The 21936-nt window shown below is 47.0% G+C and overlaps 1 protein-coding gene across 5 annotated transcripts in view; it reads left to right on the top strand.

Annotated features, from left to right (window-relative positions):
* The window catches only part of erich3 (glutamate-rich 3), a 49821-nt gene extending 27885 nt beyond the window's left edge, over positions 1-21936 (top strand). For all 5 annotated transcript variants that reach the window (XM_069939437.1, XM_069939439.1, XM_069939438.1 and 2 more), the window contains 4 exons: positions 9191-9377; positions 9984-10162; positions 20241-20426; positions 21275-21936. In XM_069939437.1, coding sequence (XP_069795538.1) covers positions 9191-9377; positions 9984-10162; positions 20241-20426; positions 21275-21828 — 1106 coding nt within the window. In that variant the 3' untranslated portion in view covers positions 21829-21936. The remainder of the gene's footprint in view (positions 1-9190; positions 9378-9983; positions 10163-20240; positions 20427-21274) is intronic.

Genomic DNA, 21936 nt, shown 5'->3' with positions numbered 1-21936 from the left:
AGGTGACAGGATATTCAGGTACCGAGATACCGAGATACCAGTGCAAGGAGAATGCCAGTCTAACTGAAACACAAGGACAAAGAGCACATGCTGGCATTCATTGTGGTACCAAAGGATGGACAGGCCATACTAGGTTTAAGAGCCTGTGAGAAACTGAACCTGGTAAAATGAGTCCTCGTTGTGGAAATATGAAGGAGTACAATGACCTATTTCAGGGTCTAGGCTGCCTTCCAGGAGAACACACGATCAGAGGTGATAAACATGTGCCAACGATAATACATCCATGCAGAAAAGTTCCATTTGCGCTTCAAAAGCAACTAAAAGCAGAGTTGGACAAGCTGGAAAGCCTGAATGTGATTCAGAAGATAGATGAGCCAATGGAGTGGGTGAGTTCACCCTTCATTGTGGACAAAAAGAATGGAAAGCTTAGAATTTGCCTGGATCCAAGAGATTTAAACAGAGCAATAAAGAGAGAACACTTGAAGCTTCCGACATGTGAAGAAATCACGTCACAGTTGCATCATCAGGATTTTGGCAGTTGAAATTGGATGAAGCAAGTTCAAGACTGTGCATGTTCTATAGTCCATTTGGCAGATACAGATTCCCATTCAGAATTGCTTCAGCTCCTGAAGTGTATCACAAACTATCCACATGGTCTATGAGCACCTGGATGGAGTTGATACCTCAGTGGATGACATCATAGTCTGGGGAACCACGAGAACGGAGCATGATGAGAGACTAAGGAAAGTGCTGGAAGCAACAAGGAAAGCAAACCTGAAGCTGAATAGAGAGAAATGCCAGCTTGGGGTGACAGAACGAACATTTGTAGGAGATATTATTTCCAGTGAGGGCATCAGACCAGATCCCAGAAAGGTGCCCACCATTGGGAACATGCCAAGGCCACAATGCAAAAAGAACGTACAGAGGTTTAATGGAATGGTCAACTATATGGGTAAATTCATATTCAACCTCTCAGAAAAGATGGCTCCATTGAGAAGACGAACAGAAAAGAACATTGAATGGGAGTGGAATCATGAACATGAAAAGTCATGGACCGAACTAAAGAAACTGCTCACAGAGGAACCAGTTTTGAAGTTTTACGACCCAGCGAGACCCATCAAGATATCATCAGACACTTCATATAGTGCACGGTGCAGTTCTGCAAAAATATGATGACTGGCAACCTATTGCATATGTATCACGCTCAATGACAGACACGGAGACACGATCTGCTCAAATTGAAAAGGAGCAACTCAGCATCACATTGCCTGTGAAAGATTTCATCAGTTTGTGTCAGGACCAGAAATCCGTGTAGAGATTGACCATAAGCCCTTGATTGCATTGTTCCAAAAGCCATTAAATGAATGTCCACTTAGAGTACAAAGAATGACGATTTGGCTGCAATCTTTTCATTGAGTGTAGCGTACACTCCGGGTAAGCTAATGTACACAGCAGACACGTTGTCTAGAGCTGTTGAAACGAGAGAGCCCGCAAACACCAAAATGGATGAAGACGTGAATGCCTTCTTGGACATGATCACAAGAGCACTGCCCATATCAGATACAAAAATGGAGCTCATAAACAAACAAAGATGAAACACTGAGACAACTGAGAAAAAAACATCTTGGATGGATGGCCCAACATGAAGTAGGACTGTTCACCTGATGTTTCAGAATACTGGAACTGCAGGGCGGAACAATCAGAGGTTGAAGACATTGTCTACAAAGGAAGCAAAATCCTTATCCCAAAGAGTCTGAGAAAAGAGATGCTAAAAAGGATCCACGGAGGACATCTTGGAATGAAAAAGTGTCAGAAAAGAGTACGAGAGGTGAAGTACTGGCCAAGAATCAACAATGATATAACAAATGAAGTGTCAAACTGTACAATATGCCAGAAATATCAAGCAAGCCATCCTGCAGAATCACTAAAGCCACACCCAGCACCATACAGACCTTACCAGAAGGTAGGCAGTGACCTATTTGAATGTCAAGGGAAGGACTATCTTGTAGTCACAGACTATTACTCCCTGTATCCAGAGGTGTGTAGACTGAACACCACCACTGCAGATTCCAGACATGGCGTGCCAAGAGAGGTCTTCACAGACAATGGACCCGTTTTGCAACTTAAAGTTCCAACAGTTTGCCAAAGAGTGGGACTTTGTTCACACCACGTCAAGTCCTCATTTTCCAAAATCCAGTGCTCTAGTGGGAAAATCAGTACAGACAGTGAAAAGACTGATGAACAAGGCAAAAGGCAGTGGAACAGACTTCTACCGGAGCATGCTAGAATACCGCACAACGCCACTCGAGTGTGGTAGGTCACCTGCACAACTCCTTATGGGACGTAGGCTAAGATCAAACCTACCCTTTCAGGAGAACCTCCTAGAAACAAAAGAGGGGGAGAAAATGAGGAAATTCAAAGAATGACAGAAAGAAAAGCAAAAGTATTACTTTGACAGAGGAACAAAAAACCTACTGGAAGTCTACACTGGTAACCAAGTAAGGCTAAAAGACAAAACAAACTTATGGAATGTTTTGGGTAAACTTATACCTCTCACTTTGTTCGTTTTAGATTGGTCACAGTGTTCGAGCTACCGAAAGAAAATAGACACACACACCGAGAGCAGTTCAGTTTATACAAGTCTTTATTACTAAATCTAAAGCTGAATTCACACTACAACATGCAAGCCCTTCCCAATTATACTTATCAATGCCTGAACTGGTCCCAACTGCCAAAGCGAGGCGACGACTACACACTTGTAGTAGGTTGTCTGGGCACTGGTAGCAGCTTCTCCACCTCCCCGGACCGGGACGTCGGTTTGGAATCTTGAAGTTCTTCTTCTTGCTGAGAGATGTTGCCACCTCTTGGAGAGTCTCAAACTTCAGCAGTGGGACCATGGCTTCCCAAAAGTTGTTTACTTCAGATCTTATCTCTTTGAACAAATTATCTTCAAGGTCTCCTGACAGTCTGCGACCAAAAAAAGACAACTGCATCTCTGGGCCTCATGGTGGAAGTTGGATAATGTCTACTGATTCATATGCATCCCTGGGCCCCATAGTGTAAATTAGATTATATCTTGATTCAACTGCATCTCCTGGGCCCCATGGTGGAATTTAGGTGTGTCTACTAAATATGCCTATGGCTCCTAGAACGCTTCCACCAGCGTTGTCTCCGCTCCATCCTCAACATCCATTGGAGCGCTTTCATCCCTAACGTCGAAGTACTCGAGATGGCAGAGATCGGCAGCATCGAGTCCACGCTGCTGAAGATCCAGCTGCGCTGGATGGGTCACGTCTCCAGAATGGAGGACCATCGCCTTCCCAAGATCGTGTTATATGGCGAGCTCTCCACTGGCCACCGTGACAGAGGTGCACCAAAGAAAAGGTACAAGGACTGCCCAAAGAAATCTCTTGGTGCCTGCCACATTGACCACCGCCAGTGGGCTGATAACGCCTCAAACCGTGCATCTTGGCGCCTCACAGTTTGGCGGGCAGCAACCTCTTTTGAAGAAGACCGCAGAGCCCACCTCACTGACAAAAGGCAAAGGAGGAAAAACCCAACACCCAACCCCAACCAACCAATTTTCCCCTGCAACCGCTGCAACCGTGTCTGCCTGTCCCGCATCGGACTTGTCAGCCACAAACGAGCCTGCAGCTGACATGGACTTTTTACCCCCTCCATAAATCTTCGTCCGCGAAGCCAAGCCAAAGACTAAATATGCATCCTGGGCCTCATGGTGTAAATTAGATTATGCCTGCTGATTCTAAAAAAGCAAACAGGTTCTCAGCCTTGCAGCTGCAGAAGTAAAAAAACACAGTTTAAATCTTCCATTACATGGACTCAGAAGGGAATGGTCCTGAGTGAAGTCCAACCAAGATTATACACCATTCAGACAGATGAAGGTGCTGTTCTGCGAAGAAATCATCGAGATCTTCAAATGGGACCAGCCACAGTAGATGGAAAGGCAGATACTATTGAACAACCTGAATGCACATCTGAGAAGATGTCATCTGAGGCAACAACTCAGATTCAAGGTCAATCAATCAGGAGATCGTCAAGACATATAACCACTTACAGCACAGAACAGGCCAGTTCGGCCCTACTAGTCCATGCCGTAGCAAATCCCCACCCTCCTAGTCCCACTGACCAGCACCCGGTCCATACCCCTCTAGTCCCCTCCTATCCATGTAACGATCCAGTCTTTCCTTAAATGTAACCAATGATCCCGCCTCAACCACGTCTGCCGGAAGCTCATTCCACATCTGGTGGAATTTTACCTGGTGACAGGTAAAATATATGGGGGAGAGCCAGTGGATGTGGTGTACCTGGACTTCCAAAAGGCCTTCGATAAGGTCCCGCATAAACGACTGGCTTCCAAAATCAAGGCTCATGGGATTGGGGGCAAAGTATTGATGTGGATTGAGAACTGGCTGGCAGGTAGAAGACAGAGAGTTGGGATAAATGGCTCATTTTCTGAGTGGCAGGCGGTGACCAGTGGGGTACCACAGGGATCTGTACTGGGACCCCAGCTGTTCACAATTTACATTAATGATCTGGATGAGGGGATTGGATGTAATATCTCCAAATTTGCAGATGACACTAAGCTAGGAGGGGTTGTGTGCACGGAAGAGGGGGTCAGGAAGCTCCAGTGTGATTTGGATCAATTGAGGGACTGGGCAGATGCATGGCCAATGCACTACAATGTGGATAAATGTGAGGTTATCCACTTTGGTAATACAAACCGGAGGGCAGATTACTATTTGAATGGCAATAGATTAAGAGATGGGGAAGTGCAGAGAGACCTAGGGGTACTTGTACACCAGTCTCTGAAGGTGAGCATGCAGGTACAGCAGGCGGTTAAAAAGGCAAATGGTATGTTGGCCTTCATATCAAGAGGGTTTGAGTATAGGAACAAGGATACCTTACTGCAGCTGTACAGAGCCTTGGTGAGACCCCACCTGGAGTATTGTGTGCAGTTTTGGTCACCTTATCTAAGGAAGGATGTTCTTGCAATGGAGGGAGTGCAGAGGCGATTCACCAGGCTGATACCTGGAATGGCAGGAATGACTTATGAGGAAAGATTGCGCAAATTGGGATTATACTCGCTGGAGTTTAGAAGATTGAGAGGGGATCTCATAGAGACATATAAAATTCTGGCAGGACTGGACAGAATGGATGCAGAAGGCATGTTTCCAATGGTGGGGGAGTCCAGAACCCGGGGCCATGGTTCGAGGATAATAGGCAAACCATTTAGAACCGAGATGAGGAGGAATTTCTTTACCGAGAGGGTGGTGAATCTGTGGAATTCATTGCCACAGAGGGCAGTAGAGGCAGGTTCATTAAATCTATTTAAGAGGGAATTAGATCTATTTCTTCAGTATAAGGGTATTAAAGGTTACGGAGAGAAGGCGGGGACAGGGTACTGAACTTTAAGATCAGCCATGATCTCATTGAATGGCGGAGCAGGCTTGAAGGATCGAATGACCTACTCCTGCTCCTATCTTCTATGTTTCTATCCCCACCACCCTCTGCATAAAGAAATTTCCCCTCATGTTCCCCTTATAATTTTCCCCCTTCAATCTTAAACCATGTCCTCTAGTTTCAATCTCCCCCTTTCTTAATTGAAAAAGCCTATCCACATTTACTCTGTCTGTCCCTTTTAAAATCTTAAACACCTCGATCAAGTACCCTCTCAATCTTCTACGCTCCAGAGAAAAAAGCCCCAATCTGCACAACCTTTCCCTGTAACTCAGACCCTGAAATCCTGTCAACATTCTCGTGAACCTTCTCTGCTCTCTCTCTATTTTGTTTATATCTTTCCTATAATTTGGTGTCCAAAACTGTACACAGTACTCCAAATTTGGCCTTGTACAATTTCATCATAACCTCCTACTCTTGAATTCAATACTCTGATTTATGAAGGCCAACATTCCAAATGCCTTCTTCACTACACCATCTACCTGAGTATCAGCCTTGAGGGTACAATTTACCATAACTCCTAAATCCCTTTGTTGCTCTGCACTCCTCAATTGTCTATCATTCAATGTATATGACCTATTTAAATTTGCCTTTCCAAAATGTAGCACCTCACATTTATCTGTATTAAATTCCCTCAGCCATTTCTCAGCCCACACCTCCAGCCTTCCTAAATCACCTTTTAATCTACGGTAATCTACCTCACTGTCCACAACACCACCAATCTTTGTGTCATCCGCAAACTTGCTTATCCAATTCTCCACCCCTACATCCAGATCGTTAATATATATAACAATTAATAGTGGACCCAGGACCGAACCCTGAGGAACTCCACTAGTCACCGGCCTCCAATTGGACAAACAATTTTCTACCACTACTCTCTGACACCTCCCATCCAACCACTGCTGAATCCATTTCACTACCTCTTTATTTATACCTAATGCCTCCACCTTTTTTCCTAACCTCCTGTGGGGAACTTTGTCAAAAGCTTTACTAAAGTCCAAATAGACAACATCCACAGCTTTCCCTTCATCAACCTTTTTTGTAACCCCCTCGAAGAACTCAATCAGGTTTGTCAAGCATGATCTACCCCTGACAAAATCATGCTGATTACTCCCTATCAATCCTTGTACCTCCAAAAATTTGTAAATAGCATCCCTCAGAACACTTTCCATCAACTTGCCCACCACAGACGTCAGACTTACAGGCCTATAATTTCCAGGTTTGCATTTGGACCCTTTCTTAAAAAGAGGAACCACATGCACCACCCTCTAATCCTTTGGCACCACCCCCGTGGCCAGTGACATCCTAAATATCTCTGTTAATGGCCCCACTAACCGTCCACTAGCCTCCCTGAGTGTCCTAGGGAATATTTTGTCTGGTCCGGGAGATTTATCCACCTTTATCTTTTTTAACACAACCATCACTACCTCCTCGGTTATCCTTATATGCTTCATGACCTCCCCACTATTTTTCTTTACTTCAACTGGTTCAACATTTTTTTCCCTAGTGAATACCGAGGCAAAGAAATCATTCAAAATTTCCCCCATTTCCTCTGACTTCTCACTCAGCCTACCCTCGCTATCTACAAGGGGTCCAATTTTATCTCTCACTAATCTTTTACTTTTAATGTACCTATAGAAACCCTTTGGATTTATTTTTACTCTGTCAGCCAAAGCCTCTTCATGCCTTTTTTTGGCCTTTCTAATTTCTTTCTTAAGATTCCTTCTACACTCCTTGTAGTCCTCCTTCAACTTCTCAGCTCCCTGCTCTTTATACCTCTTGTACACCTCCCTTTTTCTCCTAACCAAATTTCCAATATTCCTCGAAAACCAAGCCTCCCTATGACTTCCAGCCTTTCCTTTGATCCTCACTGGGACATATCTACTCTGTACCCTCAAAATTTCTTTTTTGAATATTCTCCATTTTTCATTAACATCCTTACCTGAAAATATCCTGTCCCACTCAATACTCCCCAAATCCCTTCTTATTCCTCCAAAGAGACTAATTGAACAAATTTAAAGATCCTCTGTTATTCTCTCTTTAGGTTTTGGTGTATGTAAATATGAACACACAAAGCAAGTTTAAAGAATATTAACCATGTTGATAATGATGAAAATATAAGTTCTTGGTGTTAAAGTTAAAAGTGCAGAGTTATGCAAAGAAAACATGTTAGTTAAAAGTAGGCTACTTTACATCTCCCTTTCTTAAAACAAAGGGAGATGTAATGACAGTGATCCTGTTTACATGGCCACTAACAAGGCCTTGATTATAGTTTCTGTTTGATTAGACTTGGCTGCCAGCAGGGAGCTGATAAAGAGTATGCACGATCTGTAATGGTGGGTTGCAGCCTCATGGCCTGCCTCATGGTGCTGTTTACAACAACCTTTTACTTCATCCATGTGTTATTTAAGAACTCACACTTACGAATATAAGATGAAACACCATCTCTGTAGCTTCCACATCCTTCCTGTAATGAGGTGACCAGAACTGAACAGAATTCTCTAAGTTTGGTCTCTCCATAGATTTGTAGAGTTGCAACATGATCTCTCGTCTCCTGAACTTAATCCCCCTATTAATGAAGCCCAGTATCGCTTAGGCCTTCTTAACAATCCTATTAACCAGTGTGGTGACCTTGAGGGATTTATGGATTTCGATCCCAAGTCCCTCTGTTCATCCACACTGTTAAGTAACCGACCATTAACCCTGAACTCAGCCTCCTGGTTTGTCTTTCCACAATTCCCACTCTTCGCCTTCCACCAGTCAGCCCATCATCCATCCATACCAGTACGTTTCCCGTAACATTAATGGTTCCGACCATGTTCAGCAACCTCGTCAGCACCATGTCAAAGGCCTTCTGAAAATTCAAATAAACAACATCCACTGATTCTCATTTGTGTGGCAACAGGGCCAGAGGGGTCCTGGCACTTGAGGGGCTGAATGGCCACCTCAGTCCTTTCTGGGGAGGGGTGGGAGTGAGGAGCAGTCATGGGCAGGGATGGAGGGTAGAGTGAGGTTTAGATCGCATAGATTTGGTTAGAAGCAGCAGGAGGTGAAACAGTAACTTAATCCATGAGATAAATGAGGGACCAAACTAAAACCGTTGGAATAAATATTGCTATTCAACTCCTTCCAGCATCGAAAGGGAGAATTCACAATGACGGGGGTTGGGGTGGGGCAATATAATAATCATTCCCCTCCCTCAGATGGACCGGCGTTAACCCCTCACTCCCCTCCCATAGACGGACCGGCGTTAACCCCTCACTCCCCTCCTATAGACGGACCAGCGTTAACCCCTGACTCCCCTCCCATAGACAGACCGGCGTTAACCCCTCACTTCACTCCCCTCCCATAGACGGATCGGCGTTAACCCCTCACTCCCCTCCCATAGACGGATCGGTGTTAACCCCTTTCGCACTTCCCCCAGACAGACAGGCATTAACCCCTCGCTCCCCTTCCCCAGACGGACAGGCGATAACCCTTCACTCCTTTCCCCCAGACAGACTGGTGTTAACCCCTCACTCCCTTCCCCCAGTCAGACTGGCGTTAACCCCTCACTCCCCTCCCCCAGACAGACCAGCTTTAACCCCTCGCTCCCCTCCCTCAGACGAATCAGTGTTAACCTCTCACACCCCTCCCTCAGACAGACTGGCATTAACCCCTCACTCCCTGCCCATAAATGGATCAAAATTAACTCCTCGCTCCCCTCCCACAGACAGGTTCCAGTTCGTGTCACGTCGACACTCTGGGTTCCCCTTCAGCCTGACCTTCTTTGTGAATGGGCTGCAGGTCGACCGTCTGAGCTCCTGCTGTGAGTTCCGACACCGTCGCGGCAGCCGCCTGGGCGGGCGACGTCCCTACTTCACCATCCTGGCTGTGGATGGCGCTGCACCCTGCTACAGGTAAATCCCCACCCACCTCGGGGGTCTGTGATTTCCTCCCTCCCCCAGCACTGGATATACCCTCCTGGCAGATTGAATGAGGGGGGTGATCTCCAGCCGGCATATTGGATGGGGGGGTGATCTCCAGCCGGCGGATTGGATGGGGGTTGTGATCTCCGGCCGGTGGATTGGATGGGGGTGTGATCTCCAGCCGGCGGATGGGATGGGAGGGTGATCTCCGGCCAGCAGATGGGATGGGAGGGTGATCTCTGGCCAGCAGATGGGATGGGAGGGTGATCTCCAGCCGGCGGATTGGATGAGGGTGTGATCTCCGGCCAGCGGATGGGAGGGTGATCTCTGGCTGGCAGATGGGATAGGAGGGTGATCTCTAGCCGGCGGATGGGATGGGATGGGAGGGTGATCTCCGGCCGGTGGATGGGATGGGAGGGTGATCTCCGATCAGCGGATGGGATGGGGGGGGTGATCGCCGGCCGGCGGATGGGATGGGGGGTGATCTCTGGCCGGCAGATTGGATGTGGGGGTGATCTCCGGTCTGTGGGTTGGATGCGGGGGTGATCTCCGGCCGGTGGATTGGATGGGGGGGTAATCTTCCTGCTCTCTGTCCAGGTGCATCATCGCCGCGGGTCTGGACAAGAAGCCCTCACCTCCCCCGAAAAGGTTAAAGGGCAGGGGGACGGGGTTGCAGGGTTGGAGACGGACAGTGCTCGGCCCAGTGGCGGTGGAGGACACCCATGGACAAGTGGGCAGCAGCAGAATGGACGAAGGCCAAAGGATTTCTGCGCAAGGTCTTTCCCTTTGCCCCTCCTCCTCTCAACATGTTCTCTCAATATGTTCTCAATATGTTCCCCTACCCTCCTCTCCATCTGCCCCCCCTCCGCTCCCTCAACAGAGTAAATGTAGACTGGCTTTTTCCACTGAGGGTGGGTAAGATTCAACCCAGAGGACATGAGTTAAGGGGGAAAGGGGAAAAGTTTAGGGGGAACATGAGGGGGAACTTCTTTACACAGAGAGTGGTGGGGGTATGGAACGAGCTACCAGCTGAAGTGGTGAATGTGGGCTCAATTTTAATGTTTAAGAAGAATTTGGACAGGTACATGGATGGGAAGGAAATGGAGGGATATGGACTGGATGCAGGTCAGTGGGACGAGACAAGAAAAAATGATTTGGCACAAGCTTGAAGGACCGAATAGCCTGTTTCTGTTTTGTAATATTCTATGTCCACTATACCTCCCCTCAGTGGAAAAAGCCGACCGACATTTACTCTGTCTGTCCCCCTCATAATTTTAAATACCTCGATCAAATCTCCCTCATTCTTCTATGCTCCAGGGAATAAAATCCTAACCTATCTAACCTTTCCCTGTAACTCAGTTCCTGCAGTCTGGGCAACGTCCTAGTAAATCTTCTCTGCCCTCTTTCTATCTTATTGATATCTTTCCTGTAGTTCAAAGACCAAAACGGCACACAATGCTCCAAATTTGGCCTCACCAATGTCTTATACAACTTCAACACGATATCCCAACTCCTGTACTCAATACTCTGATTTATGAAGCCAATATGCCAAAAGCTTTCGTCACCACCCTGTCTACATGTGATTCCACTTTCAGGGAATTATGTACCAAAATTCCTAAATCCCTTTGTTCCACTGCACTCCTCAATTGTCTTCTATTTAACGTGTCTGATCTTTGCTGATTAGTCCGACCAAAATGTAATGCCTCACATTTATCAGCATTAAACTCCATCTGCCATCTTCCAGCCCACCCTTCTAACTGGCCTATATCCCACTGTACGGTTTGATCACCTTCCTCACTGTCCACAACACCATTAATCCTAGTATCATCTGCATATTTACTAATCCAATTTACAACCCTATCATCTAGATCATTAATATATATGACAAACAGCAGTGGACCCAGTACCGATCCCTGAGGCAAATCCACTCGTCACTGGCCTCCAATTCGACAAACAATTTTCCACCACTACTCTCTGGCATCTTCCGTCCAACCATTGTTGAATCCATTTCACTACTTCATCATTAATACCTAATGCTTGAACATTCCTAACTAACCTCTTCAGCAGAACCTTGTCAAAGGCCTTACTAAAGTCCATATAGACAACAGGCACAGCCCTCCTTCGTCGTAACCCCCTCAAAAAACTCTATAAGATGTGTTAAACATGATCTACCACGTACAAAACCATGTTGACGACTCCATATCAATCTCTGTCTATCCAAATAATTGTATATTCCATCTCTAAGAACATTCTTCATTAATTTACTCACCACCGACGTCAGACACACAGGCCTAGAATTACCTGGTTTACTTTTGGAGCCTTTTTTAAACAGTGGAACAACGTGAGCCACCCTCCAATCCTCTGGCTAATGCCATTTTAAATATTTCTACACTAACCTCCCTCAGGGTCTGAGGGAATATCTTTTCAGGACCCAGAGATTTATCCAGAGATTCTCTTTAAAACAGCCGGTACTGCCTCCTCATTAATCTGTATATTTTCTCCCCCTTCACCTGGTTCAATATTCCTTTCCTTAGTGAATACTGAAGAAAAAAAATCATTTAAAATTTCCCCTCTCCCTTCTGCCTCCTCACATTCCCGACCCGTCTGGTCCTCAAAGGGGCCCAATTTGATCCCTCACTGTTCTTTTACTTTTAAAGTACCTGTAGAAACCCTTTGGATTTTTTTTTGACTTTGCCTGACAAAGCAGCCTCATCTCTCCTTTTAGCCGTTCTAATTTCTTTCTTAAGATTTTTGTTGCACTCCTTCACTTCTCATGGGGACAGACCAACTCTGGACTCTCAATATTTCCCCTTAGAATATCCTCCATGTATCTGTTATATCCTTCCCAGAAAATAAATTCTCCCAATCTACACCTTTTAAATCCTTTTGCATCCCCTCGAAATTTGCCTTGTTCCAAACAAGAATATCAACCTCAGGCCCAGCCCGATCCTTCTCCATAATTAACCTATGATCACGAGATCCAAAGTGTTCCCCAACACAAACCTCTGTCGCCTGACCTATCTCATTCTATAATACGAGATCCAATACAGCTCCCTCTCTCGTCGGTTCTTCTATGTATTGATTTAGAAAACGTTCCTGAACACATTTGACAAACTCCAACCCATTACAGGATGGGTGTCCCAGTCAATGTGTGGAAAATTAAAATCTCCTATAATCACCACCTTATGTTTATGACACATTCATGCTATCTCCTTACAAATTTGCTCCTCTAATTCCTTCTGCCCATTAGGGGTCTATAATACACCCCCATTAGTGTTTTCATGCCTTTCCCATTTATCACTTCCACCCAATTCACCTCCCTGGATGAGCCCTCCGATTTATTCTGCCTTAGCCCTACAGTAATTTTTTCTCCTACGAGCCACACGACTCCTCCCCCTGCTCTATCACACGTAAATCAACGGAATCCTGGAATATTTCGCTGCCAATCATGCCCCTCCTGCAACCGTTTCACTGATAGCTACAATATCATATTTCCATGTGTCAATCCATGCTCTAAAGCTCATCCTCCTTGCATTGAAATATGTCCACGAGAGAATGTCCCCACATTCACTCCTTTGATCACCATATTACTCCCCCCCTCCTCCTTCATTAACTTTAACATTCTGCTTCCTCTCTCCCTTCAAATCTAGGTGTCCTTCTATCCTAATCTCCACCCTCACATTCTGGTTCCTCCCCACCCCTCTACCAAACTCATTTAAACCCTCCCCAACAGCTCAAGCAAACCTGCCCACCGGGATATTGGTCCCCCTCTAGTTCAGGTGCAGCCCGCCCTTTTTGAACAAGTCAGACCTTCCCCCAGAAGAGGTCCCAATAATGCAGAAATCTGTCCTCTGCTCCCTGCACCAACTCTTCAGCCACACATACATCTGCCACAACTTTCTGTTTCTACCCTCTCTGGAGAAGAGCTCTCCTTTTCTCCCCCCTTCACTTCTGAGCCAAGGGCCAGCCCCTGTGCCAGAGATATGATCAGTGTGACTTGTCCCTGTCAGGTCATTCCTCCTCAACAGTAACTTTAACAGTAATACTTATTATTGAGGGGAACGGCCGCAGGGGTGCTCTGCACTGTCTGTGCCCCCCCCCCCCCCCCCACTTCCCTTTCCTTACAGTCGCCCAGTTAGCTGACTCCTATCTGTTTGGGACGACTGTCTCCCTGTAACTCCAATCTATCACTGCCTCTGCCTCCCTTATGATCCGAAGCTCATCCAATTGCAACTCCACTTCCCTAACTCCGTCTCCCAGGAGTTACATCTGGAGGCATCTTTTGCTAGTGTAGTCAGGAACATCTGTGCTATTCCTGACCTCCCACATCCTGTAATTGGAGCACAGTACAGGCCATTTAACCCTCAATGATGTGCTGACCCAGATATTCCTTAAAAAGGTACTAAACTCCCTACCCTGTAACCCTCTATTTCCATGTTCCTGTCTAAGAGTCTCTTAAATGCCCCTAATGTTACACCCTCCACCACCATCCCCAGCAAGGCAATCCAGGTACCCACAACTCTCTGTGTAAAAACTTACCCCTGACATCTCCCCTAAACCTCCCTCCCTTCACTTTGTACACATCCTCTGATGTTTGCTGATCCTGCCCTGGGAAACAGACTCTGGCCGTCCACCCTATCTGTGCCTCTCAGAATCTTTTCGACCTCTATTAAGACCCCTCTCATCCTTCTACTCTCCAAAGAGAAAAGACCCAGCTCGGCTAACCTTGCCTCCTAAGACTTAATTTCCAATCCACGTAATATCCTGGTAAATCTCCTCTGCACCCTCCACAGCTTCCACATCCTTTCTGTAATGAGGTGATCAGAACTGAACACAATCCTCTAAATGTGGTCTCACCAGAGATTTGTGGAGTTGTAACATGAGCTCTCTACTTCTGAACTCAATCCCCCTATTAATGAAGCCCAGTGTCCCATAGGCCTTCTTAACTCTTCTATCAACCTGTGCGGTGACCTTGTATGGATTTGGACCCCAAGGTCCCTCTGTTCATCCACATTCTTAAGTAACTGACCATTAACCCTGTACTCAGCCTTCTGGTTTGTCCTTCCAAAATGCATCAGATTTCAGATTTATTGTCAGAGTACATACATGACATCACTTATAACCCTGAGATTCTTTTCTCCAGTGGGCGCGATTGAATTACCACTAATTGGTAGTGCAAAAAATAAACTGAACACAGTGTAAAACATAAACAAAGAACTGTAAACAAACTGGGCAATACAGAGAGAACAAAAAGAAAATCATTAATGTGCAGTAATAAGACTCCTTAAATGAGTTACTCAGCACACATCACCTCACACTTATTCGGATTGAACTCCATCTGTCACTTTTCTGCCAAACTCTGCATCCTGTCGATATCCTCTTGTAACCTTTGACAACCTTCAGCTCCATCCACAACTCCTTCAACCTTTGTGTCATCCGTAAGCTTACGGACCCATCCTTCCCACTCTTCATCCAGGTCAATACACAAAAAGCAGGGGTTCCAGAACAGATCCCTGTGGCCCCTCCACTAGTCACCGACCTCCAGGCAAAATCCTTTCCTTCCACTACTACTCTCTGCTTCCTTCCTACAAGCCAATATTTTATCCACAGCCAAGGTTCCACTGATCCAGTGACTCATGATTTTCTAGATGAGTCTCTCCTGGGGAACCTTATCAAATGCCTTACTAAAATCCACATAGAGACTACCATCTACCACCCGACTCTCATCAATTTCTTTTGTTACCTCCTCAAAAAACTCAATTAGGCTCGTGAGGCACAACCCCTTCACAAATCCATGCTGACTATCCTTGAGTAGACTGGACTTCACCAAATGCTCATAGATCCTGTCCTTAAGAATCCTCTCCAGTAGTTTACACACCACTGACCAAAGACTCACCGGTCTATAATTCCCAGAATTCTCCTCATTACCTTTTTTAAAGGTGACTACACTTCCTATTCTCTAATCCTCTGCCACCTCCCCTGTGGCCAAAGAGGAATCAAAGATCATAGCTACTGTCCCAGCGATCTTTTCCCTCACCTCCCACAGCAGCCTGGGGTAGAGCTCGTCCAGCCCTGGGAACTTAACAATCTTCATGTTTTTAAGATTCAACACTTCCTCTTCCTTAATCTCCACATTGGCCAGCACACAGACCTGTTCGATTTTGACTTCACCATGATCAATCCCTTGTGAATCCTGAAGCAAGGTATTAATTTAGGACCTCCTCCGCCTCCAGGCACACGTTGCCTTCTTTATTGGCCCCACCTTCATCCTTCTGTTCTTCACATACATATAGAACACCTTGGGTTCTCTTTAATCCTACGTCCCAAGGCCTTCTCATGCCCCCTTCCAGCTCTCCTAAGTCCTTTCTTAAGCTCCTTCCTGGCTACCATATACTTCTCATGAGCTCTTCCTGTTTCCTGCTTCCTTCTTCCTCTTGACTAGTTGCCTGACCTGTTTAGTCAACCGCGGTTCCCTTTTCCCACAATCTCTTTCTTGTCCCAGTGGGACAAACCTATCCTGAACCCAGCACAAGTGCTCCTTAAATTTCCTCCACATGAGTTCTACACTTTCACCCTATTTCCAATTTATTCTCGCTAGTTCCTGCCTCATCCCATTGTAATTAACCCTTCCCCAATTAAACACTTTCCCATTTTGTCTGCTTTTATCCTTTTCTGTTGATGTGCTAAAGCTCAGGGAGTTGTGGTCACTCACCAAAATGCTCCCCCACCGAGAGGTCCGCCCCCTGACCAGGTTCATTCCCCAGAACCAGATCCAGTCTGGCTTCTCCTCTCGTCGGCCGGTCCACACACTGTGTCAGGAATCTTCTTGAACACACCAGACAAATTCAGCCCCATCTATCCCTCTTGCAGACAGGAGGTGCCAGTCAATATTAGGGAAGTTGAAATCACCCATAACTACAACCCTGTATTTCCCACCATTCCAAAATCTGCCTGCTGATCTCCTCGGGGTCCCGAGGGCTATTTGGAGACCTGTAGACGACTCCGAGCACAGTGAAAGCTCCCTTCCTATTTCTGACTTCCACCCACACTGACTCAGTGGACCCTCCCTCTGCAGCCTCCTTCTTTTCTACAGCCATGATACTATCCCTGACCAGTAATGCTATTCCACCCCATCCCCTCTCTTTCTACCTCCAATCTTATTCCTTTTAAATTCCCTAAACCCCAGTCTCTGCATCAGCCAATCCTGCCCTTCCTCCAGCCAAGTTTCAGTAACTGACACAACATCTTAGTTCCATGTACTGATCCAAGCTCTAGTTCATCCCCTTTATTCCAGAGTTGAAATAGACACATTTCAAGCCCTCTAAATGGCTCCCTTTATGTTCTGTCCCCTGCCTGTCCTTCCTCACCAACTCAGAACACACATCATGATTTTGTCCTTCTACCCTAATCTCTGCAATCACATTCTGATTCCCACCCCCTGCCAAACTAGTGTAAACCCTCCCCAACAGTTCTAGAAAACCTGCCCACCAGGATATTGGTCCCCCTCCAGTTCAGGTGCAGCCCGTCTGTTTTGTACAGGTCAGACCTTCCCCAGAAGAGATCCCAATGATCCAGAAATCTGCCCCCTTCTCCCTGCACCAACTCTTCAGCCACACATTTATCTGCAACAACTTCCTGTTCCTACCCTCTCTGGCCTGTGGTACAGGCAGCGATCCTGAGATCACCACCCCTGAGGTCCTGCTTTATAACTTCTTCCCTTACTCCATATATTCCCTCTTCTGGACCTCATCCCCACTTCTATGTCATTGGTTCCCACAATGACCACAACATCTGCTGCTCACCCTCCCTTTCCAGAATGCTTTGAACTCGATCAGAGGCGTCCCTGACCCTGGCACCTGGGAGGCAACATACCATCCGGGAGCCTCGATCTTGTTCACTAAACCTCCTATCTACTCACCTAACCAATGAGTCCCCAATCACCATAGCTCTCCTCTCCTCCCCCCTTCCCTTTGGAGCCAATGGGCCTGCCTCAATGCCAGAGACATGATCACCTTGATCTGTCCCTGGTAGATCATCGCCCCCCCGCCCCTTCCCCTGCCAACAGTCTTATAACCATATAAAAATTTACAGTGTGGAAAGAGGCCATATCAGCCCTTCTAGTCTGCACTGATTTATGTGAAACTCCACTAGTTCCACCTATCCACTCCCTGCCCATAACCCTCCAATCCCCTCACATCCATGTACTCATCTAACCTCTTCTTAAATGCCAGAATTGACCCTGCCACAACTACCTCTTCCGGAAGGTCATTCCACTCACCCACCACTCTCTAAGTGAAGAAGCTTCCTCTTGCGTTACTTCTAAAGTTTTTCCCCCCAACCCTTAACTTGTGTCCCCTTGTTCCATTCTCCCCTACCCTTAGGGGAAAGAGCCTATTCACATCTACTCTATCTATTCCCTTCATAATTTTAAATACCTCCATCAAATCCCCTCTCAACCTTCTACGCTCCAATGAATAAAGACCCAGTCTACTCAATCTTTCTCTGTATTCTAGATACTGTAATCCAGGCAACATTTTAGTAAACCTTCTCTGCACCCTCTCCACCTTATTTATATTCTTCCTATAATTTGGGGACCAGAACTGCACACAATATTCCACATTTGGTCTCACCAATGCCTTGAACAGTCTCAACATCACCTCCCGGCTCCTATATTCTATGCTATGATTTATAAAGGCCAGCATACCAAAAGCCTTCTTCACCACCCTATCTACATGAGAATCCCCTTTCAAACAACAATGATCCGTTATTCCAAGATCCCTCTGTCCCTCTGCATTCCTCAATCCCCTCACCTTCACTGCATACGTCCTGTTTTGATTCTTCTTCCCAAAGTGAAGCTCTTCACACTTATCTACATTAAACTCCATCTGCCACCTTTCAGCCCACTCTTCTAAACAGTCCAAATCCTTCTGCAGTCCATGAAAATCCTCCTCACTATCCACAACTCCCCCTATTTTTGTATTGTCCACATATTTACTCACCCAATTTTCCACCCGTCATCCAAATCATTAATATAAATGGTGAACAACAAGGGACCCAACACCAATCCCTGAAGTACATCGCTCGTCATCGGCCTCCATCCTGATAGAGAGTTGTCCACCATGACTCTCTCGTGCCTATCTTCCAGCCACCGCTGAACCCATCTATCTCCATATTAATCCCTAGAGATTGAACCTTCCTCACTAACCTTTCATGTGGAACCTTATCGAAAGCCTTACTAAAATCCAAATAGACCACATCAACTGCTCTACCCTCATCAACCTTTCTGGTCATCTCTTCAAAATATCCAACAAGATTCGTCAAGCACGACTTTCCCCTCACAAACCCATGTTGGGTGTCCCTGATCAATCCCTGCCTTTCCAAATATTTATACATTTTATCCCTAAGAATACTTTCCATTAGTTTCCCCACCACCGACCTCAACCTTACTGGCCTATAATTGCTTGGCCTACCCACCAATCCTGTGGCACCACACCCTCCTCCAGTGACCATTGAAAAATCACCTTCACAGCCTCTGCTATTTCCCCGCTGACCTTCCTTAAGGTCCTGGGAAAAATCCCATCAGGACCAGGAGACTTATCTATCTTTATACAGCCCAGCAGTTCCAAAATCCCCTCTTTACTAATCCCTATCTTTTCCATAACTAACCCTTTTGCCTCACCTATCCTACACAATTCAATATCTCTTTCCCTCGTGAACACCAACGAGAAGAATTTATTCAATATCTCCCCCATCTCGTATGGTTCCTCAGACATTCCTCTGCTCTGATTTTCCAGTGGACCTATTCTATCCTTAACTCTCCTTTTGCTGTTCACATATCTGTAAAAACCTTTTGGATTTGCCTTCACCCCATTTGCTATAGCCCCCTCATTACTTTCTTTGGCCTTTCTAATTTCCCTCTTAAGGTTCTTTCTACAATCTCTTTCTACAATCTATGTATTGTTCAAACATTTCATCCATCTTTTTCTTCTTGTATTTAAGATAGGCCTCCCTCTTATCCCAAACTAACTTCCTAATCTCTCTAGAAAACCATGGCTGTCTTGTACATCTGGCCTTGCCTTTTATCCTCACAGGAACATAGAGATTCTGCACCCTCAAAATCTCACCTTTAAATGCCCTCCAATTCTCCTCCACCCCCTTCCCATAAAACAAATCAGCCCAAGCCACTCCCTGAAAATCCCTTCTCATTTCTTCGAATCTGGCTGTCACCCACTCAAAAAGCTTCATCGCCAGACTAGACCTATCCCTTTCCATAATTATGTTGAAACTAATGGATCCATGATCACTGGATCCGAAGTGCTCCCCAACACACACCTCAATCACCTGCCCAATCTCATTCCCCAACAGTAGATCTAACACTGCCCCTTCTCTAGTGGGCACCTCAACATATAGTTGAGGGGAAAGGCCATAGGGGCACTCTGCACTATCGCCTATTCTCCTTCTTCTAACAGTCACTCAGCAACCTGCCTCTTGACATTTGGGGGTGACTCTCTCCCTGAAGTTCCTCTATCACTACCTCTGCCTCCTGAATGATCCAGGGTGCATCCAGCTCCAGTTCCTTAACTCGGTATGTCAAGAGCTGCAACTGGATGCACCTCTTGCAGGTGTAGTCATCAGGGACAATTGTGCTGTCCCAGATTTTCCACATCCTGCAACTGGAACATCCACTGGCCAAGCAGCTGTCTCCATGAACCCTTCCTAATACACATACTGCCTCAGCTCAGTGTGTCACCATACACTCAATGGGCAGAAGGGCCTTTTGCATGCTGGGTGGCCACTCGTTCTACCAGCACCGCCCTGGAGTGGACTCTTTGCTGAACCTCCCTGTGTCTGCAGAATACACGGATGACTTTGAAGAGGGGGAAGAGTCTCGGGACAGGGAGGAGCGGTCCAGCATCCAGAGCAGCGAGGAGAGTATGGAAGAGACAACGGCAGGACATGTGGGCGCCAGACGCAGTGGTGGCATGGAGTGTGGATCTGTAGGCAGCACCTTGTCCGACGCTGAGCATCAGGAGAGTCCAGGTAGGTGTCTCTGCCAGCCCCGCACACAGAAAGACACTGGGGATCTGTGGAGATACCAGTGTTCCACAGTATACAGGTTATTAACAGGTGCCCTTCCATTCCCTCCTCCCTCCCCCCCCCACCCCAAAAAAACACCCTGGTCTCCGTAACTCCTCCAGTCCTCCACACCCCTATCTCTGTCACGTCCTCTGGTCCTCTGCACCCCTCCCTGTCTCTGTAACCCCCTCCGCTCTCCTACACCCCTCCCCATCTCTGTAACCCCTCCAGTCTCCTACACCCTTCCCTGTCTCTGAAATCCTCCCCCGACCCCCCAGTCACCTTTCCCCCATCTCTGTAAGCCCTTACGATTCCCTACATCCCTCCCTGTCTCTGTAAAACCCACTGGTCCCCTACACCCCTCTCTAACTCTGTAACCCCCTCCAGTCCCCGACACCCCTCTCTAACACTGTAACCCCCTCCAGTCCACCTGACCCCTGACCCCTCCCCGTCTCTGTAACCCCCTCTGGTTCCCTACATCCCTCCCTGTCTCTGTAACCCCCTCTGGTCCACTACATCCTCCCTGTCTCTGTACCCCCTCTGATCCCCTACGTTCCTCGTCTCTGTAACCCCCTTCGCACTTCTACATCCCTCCCTGTCTCTGTAACCCCCTCCAGTTCCCTACACCCCTCCCCATCTCTGTAAACCCCTCTGGTCCCCTATACCCCTCCTTGTCTCTGTAACCCCCTCAGGACCCCAACATTCTTCCCTGTCTCTGTAACCCCCTCTGGTCCACTACATCCCTCCTTGTCTCTTATCACCTCCTCCAGTCCCTGTACCTTGGATCAGCCTGTGTGTTTCCCTCTGCTCAGGCAGTGATGTGTCCTGCTCCTCACCTGACTACTCGAGGTGCAGTGAAGGGTCCGACAGCGATCGATTGGAGGGAAGGGTTGCTGAAGAGGAAGAGGGTCGTCTGGTAGACGTGGAGGAGGAAATCCCTCCAGGACCTACTGAGGTGTGTGATCAAGATCCGGAAGGCGTGGCAGACGGAGAGGCAAAGTGTGAGAGTATCGGGGGAGAAGGGGCTGCAGGCGAGCAGGTGCCAGGGACCCTACAGCTCACTGTCAAGATGCAGAACAATGAGGATCACAGCATGGCACCTGCAGGAGATTCTGGATCCCTTATGGAGGAGATGCAGAGTTGTGGCAAGTCCATCTGGGAGACGGGTGGGGATCAGCCACGGAGGACGGAGCCCCCAGGTGAAGCCTGGTGTGGTACCTCGGTAGATGTGTGTGCTGCCGAACTCTCTCCGCCAGGCAGACCAGAGGCCGGTGAGTTACCTGGGCTTGCCAGCTCTTCCTGCACTCTGCATGCTGAGTCCTCTGGTTGCTGTGCATTCCCACCAGCAGGACACGGTGAGAGGTGAGGGGATGTCTGTGGACAGCCCAAAGCTGATCCTGACCCTGATCCTGACCCGTCCTGCTCATGTGTTTGTGTCAATGGCTGTGGTAAACCTTGTAGAACCAGCACCAAA

Source organism: Narcine bancroftii, chromosome 5, assembly GCF_036971445.1.
Source record: "Narcine bancroftii isolate sNarBan1 chromosome 5, sNarBan1.hap1, whole genome shotgun sequence".
NCBI classification, from domain to species: domain Eukaryota; kingdom Metazoa; phylum Chordata; class Chondrichthyes; order Torpediniformes; family Narcinidae; genus Narcine; species Narcine bancroftii.
This window is presented reverse-complemented; position numbering and strand designations above follow the sequence as displayed.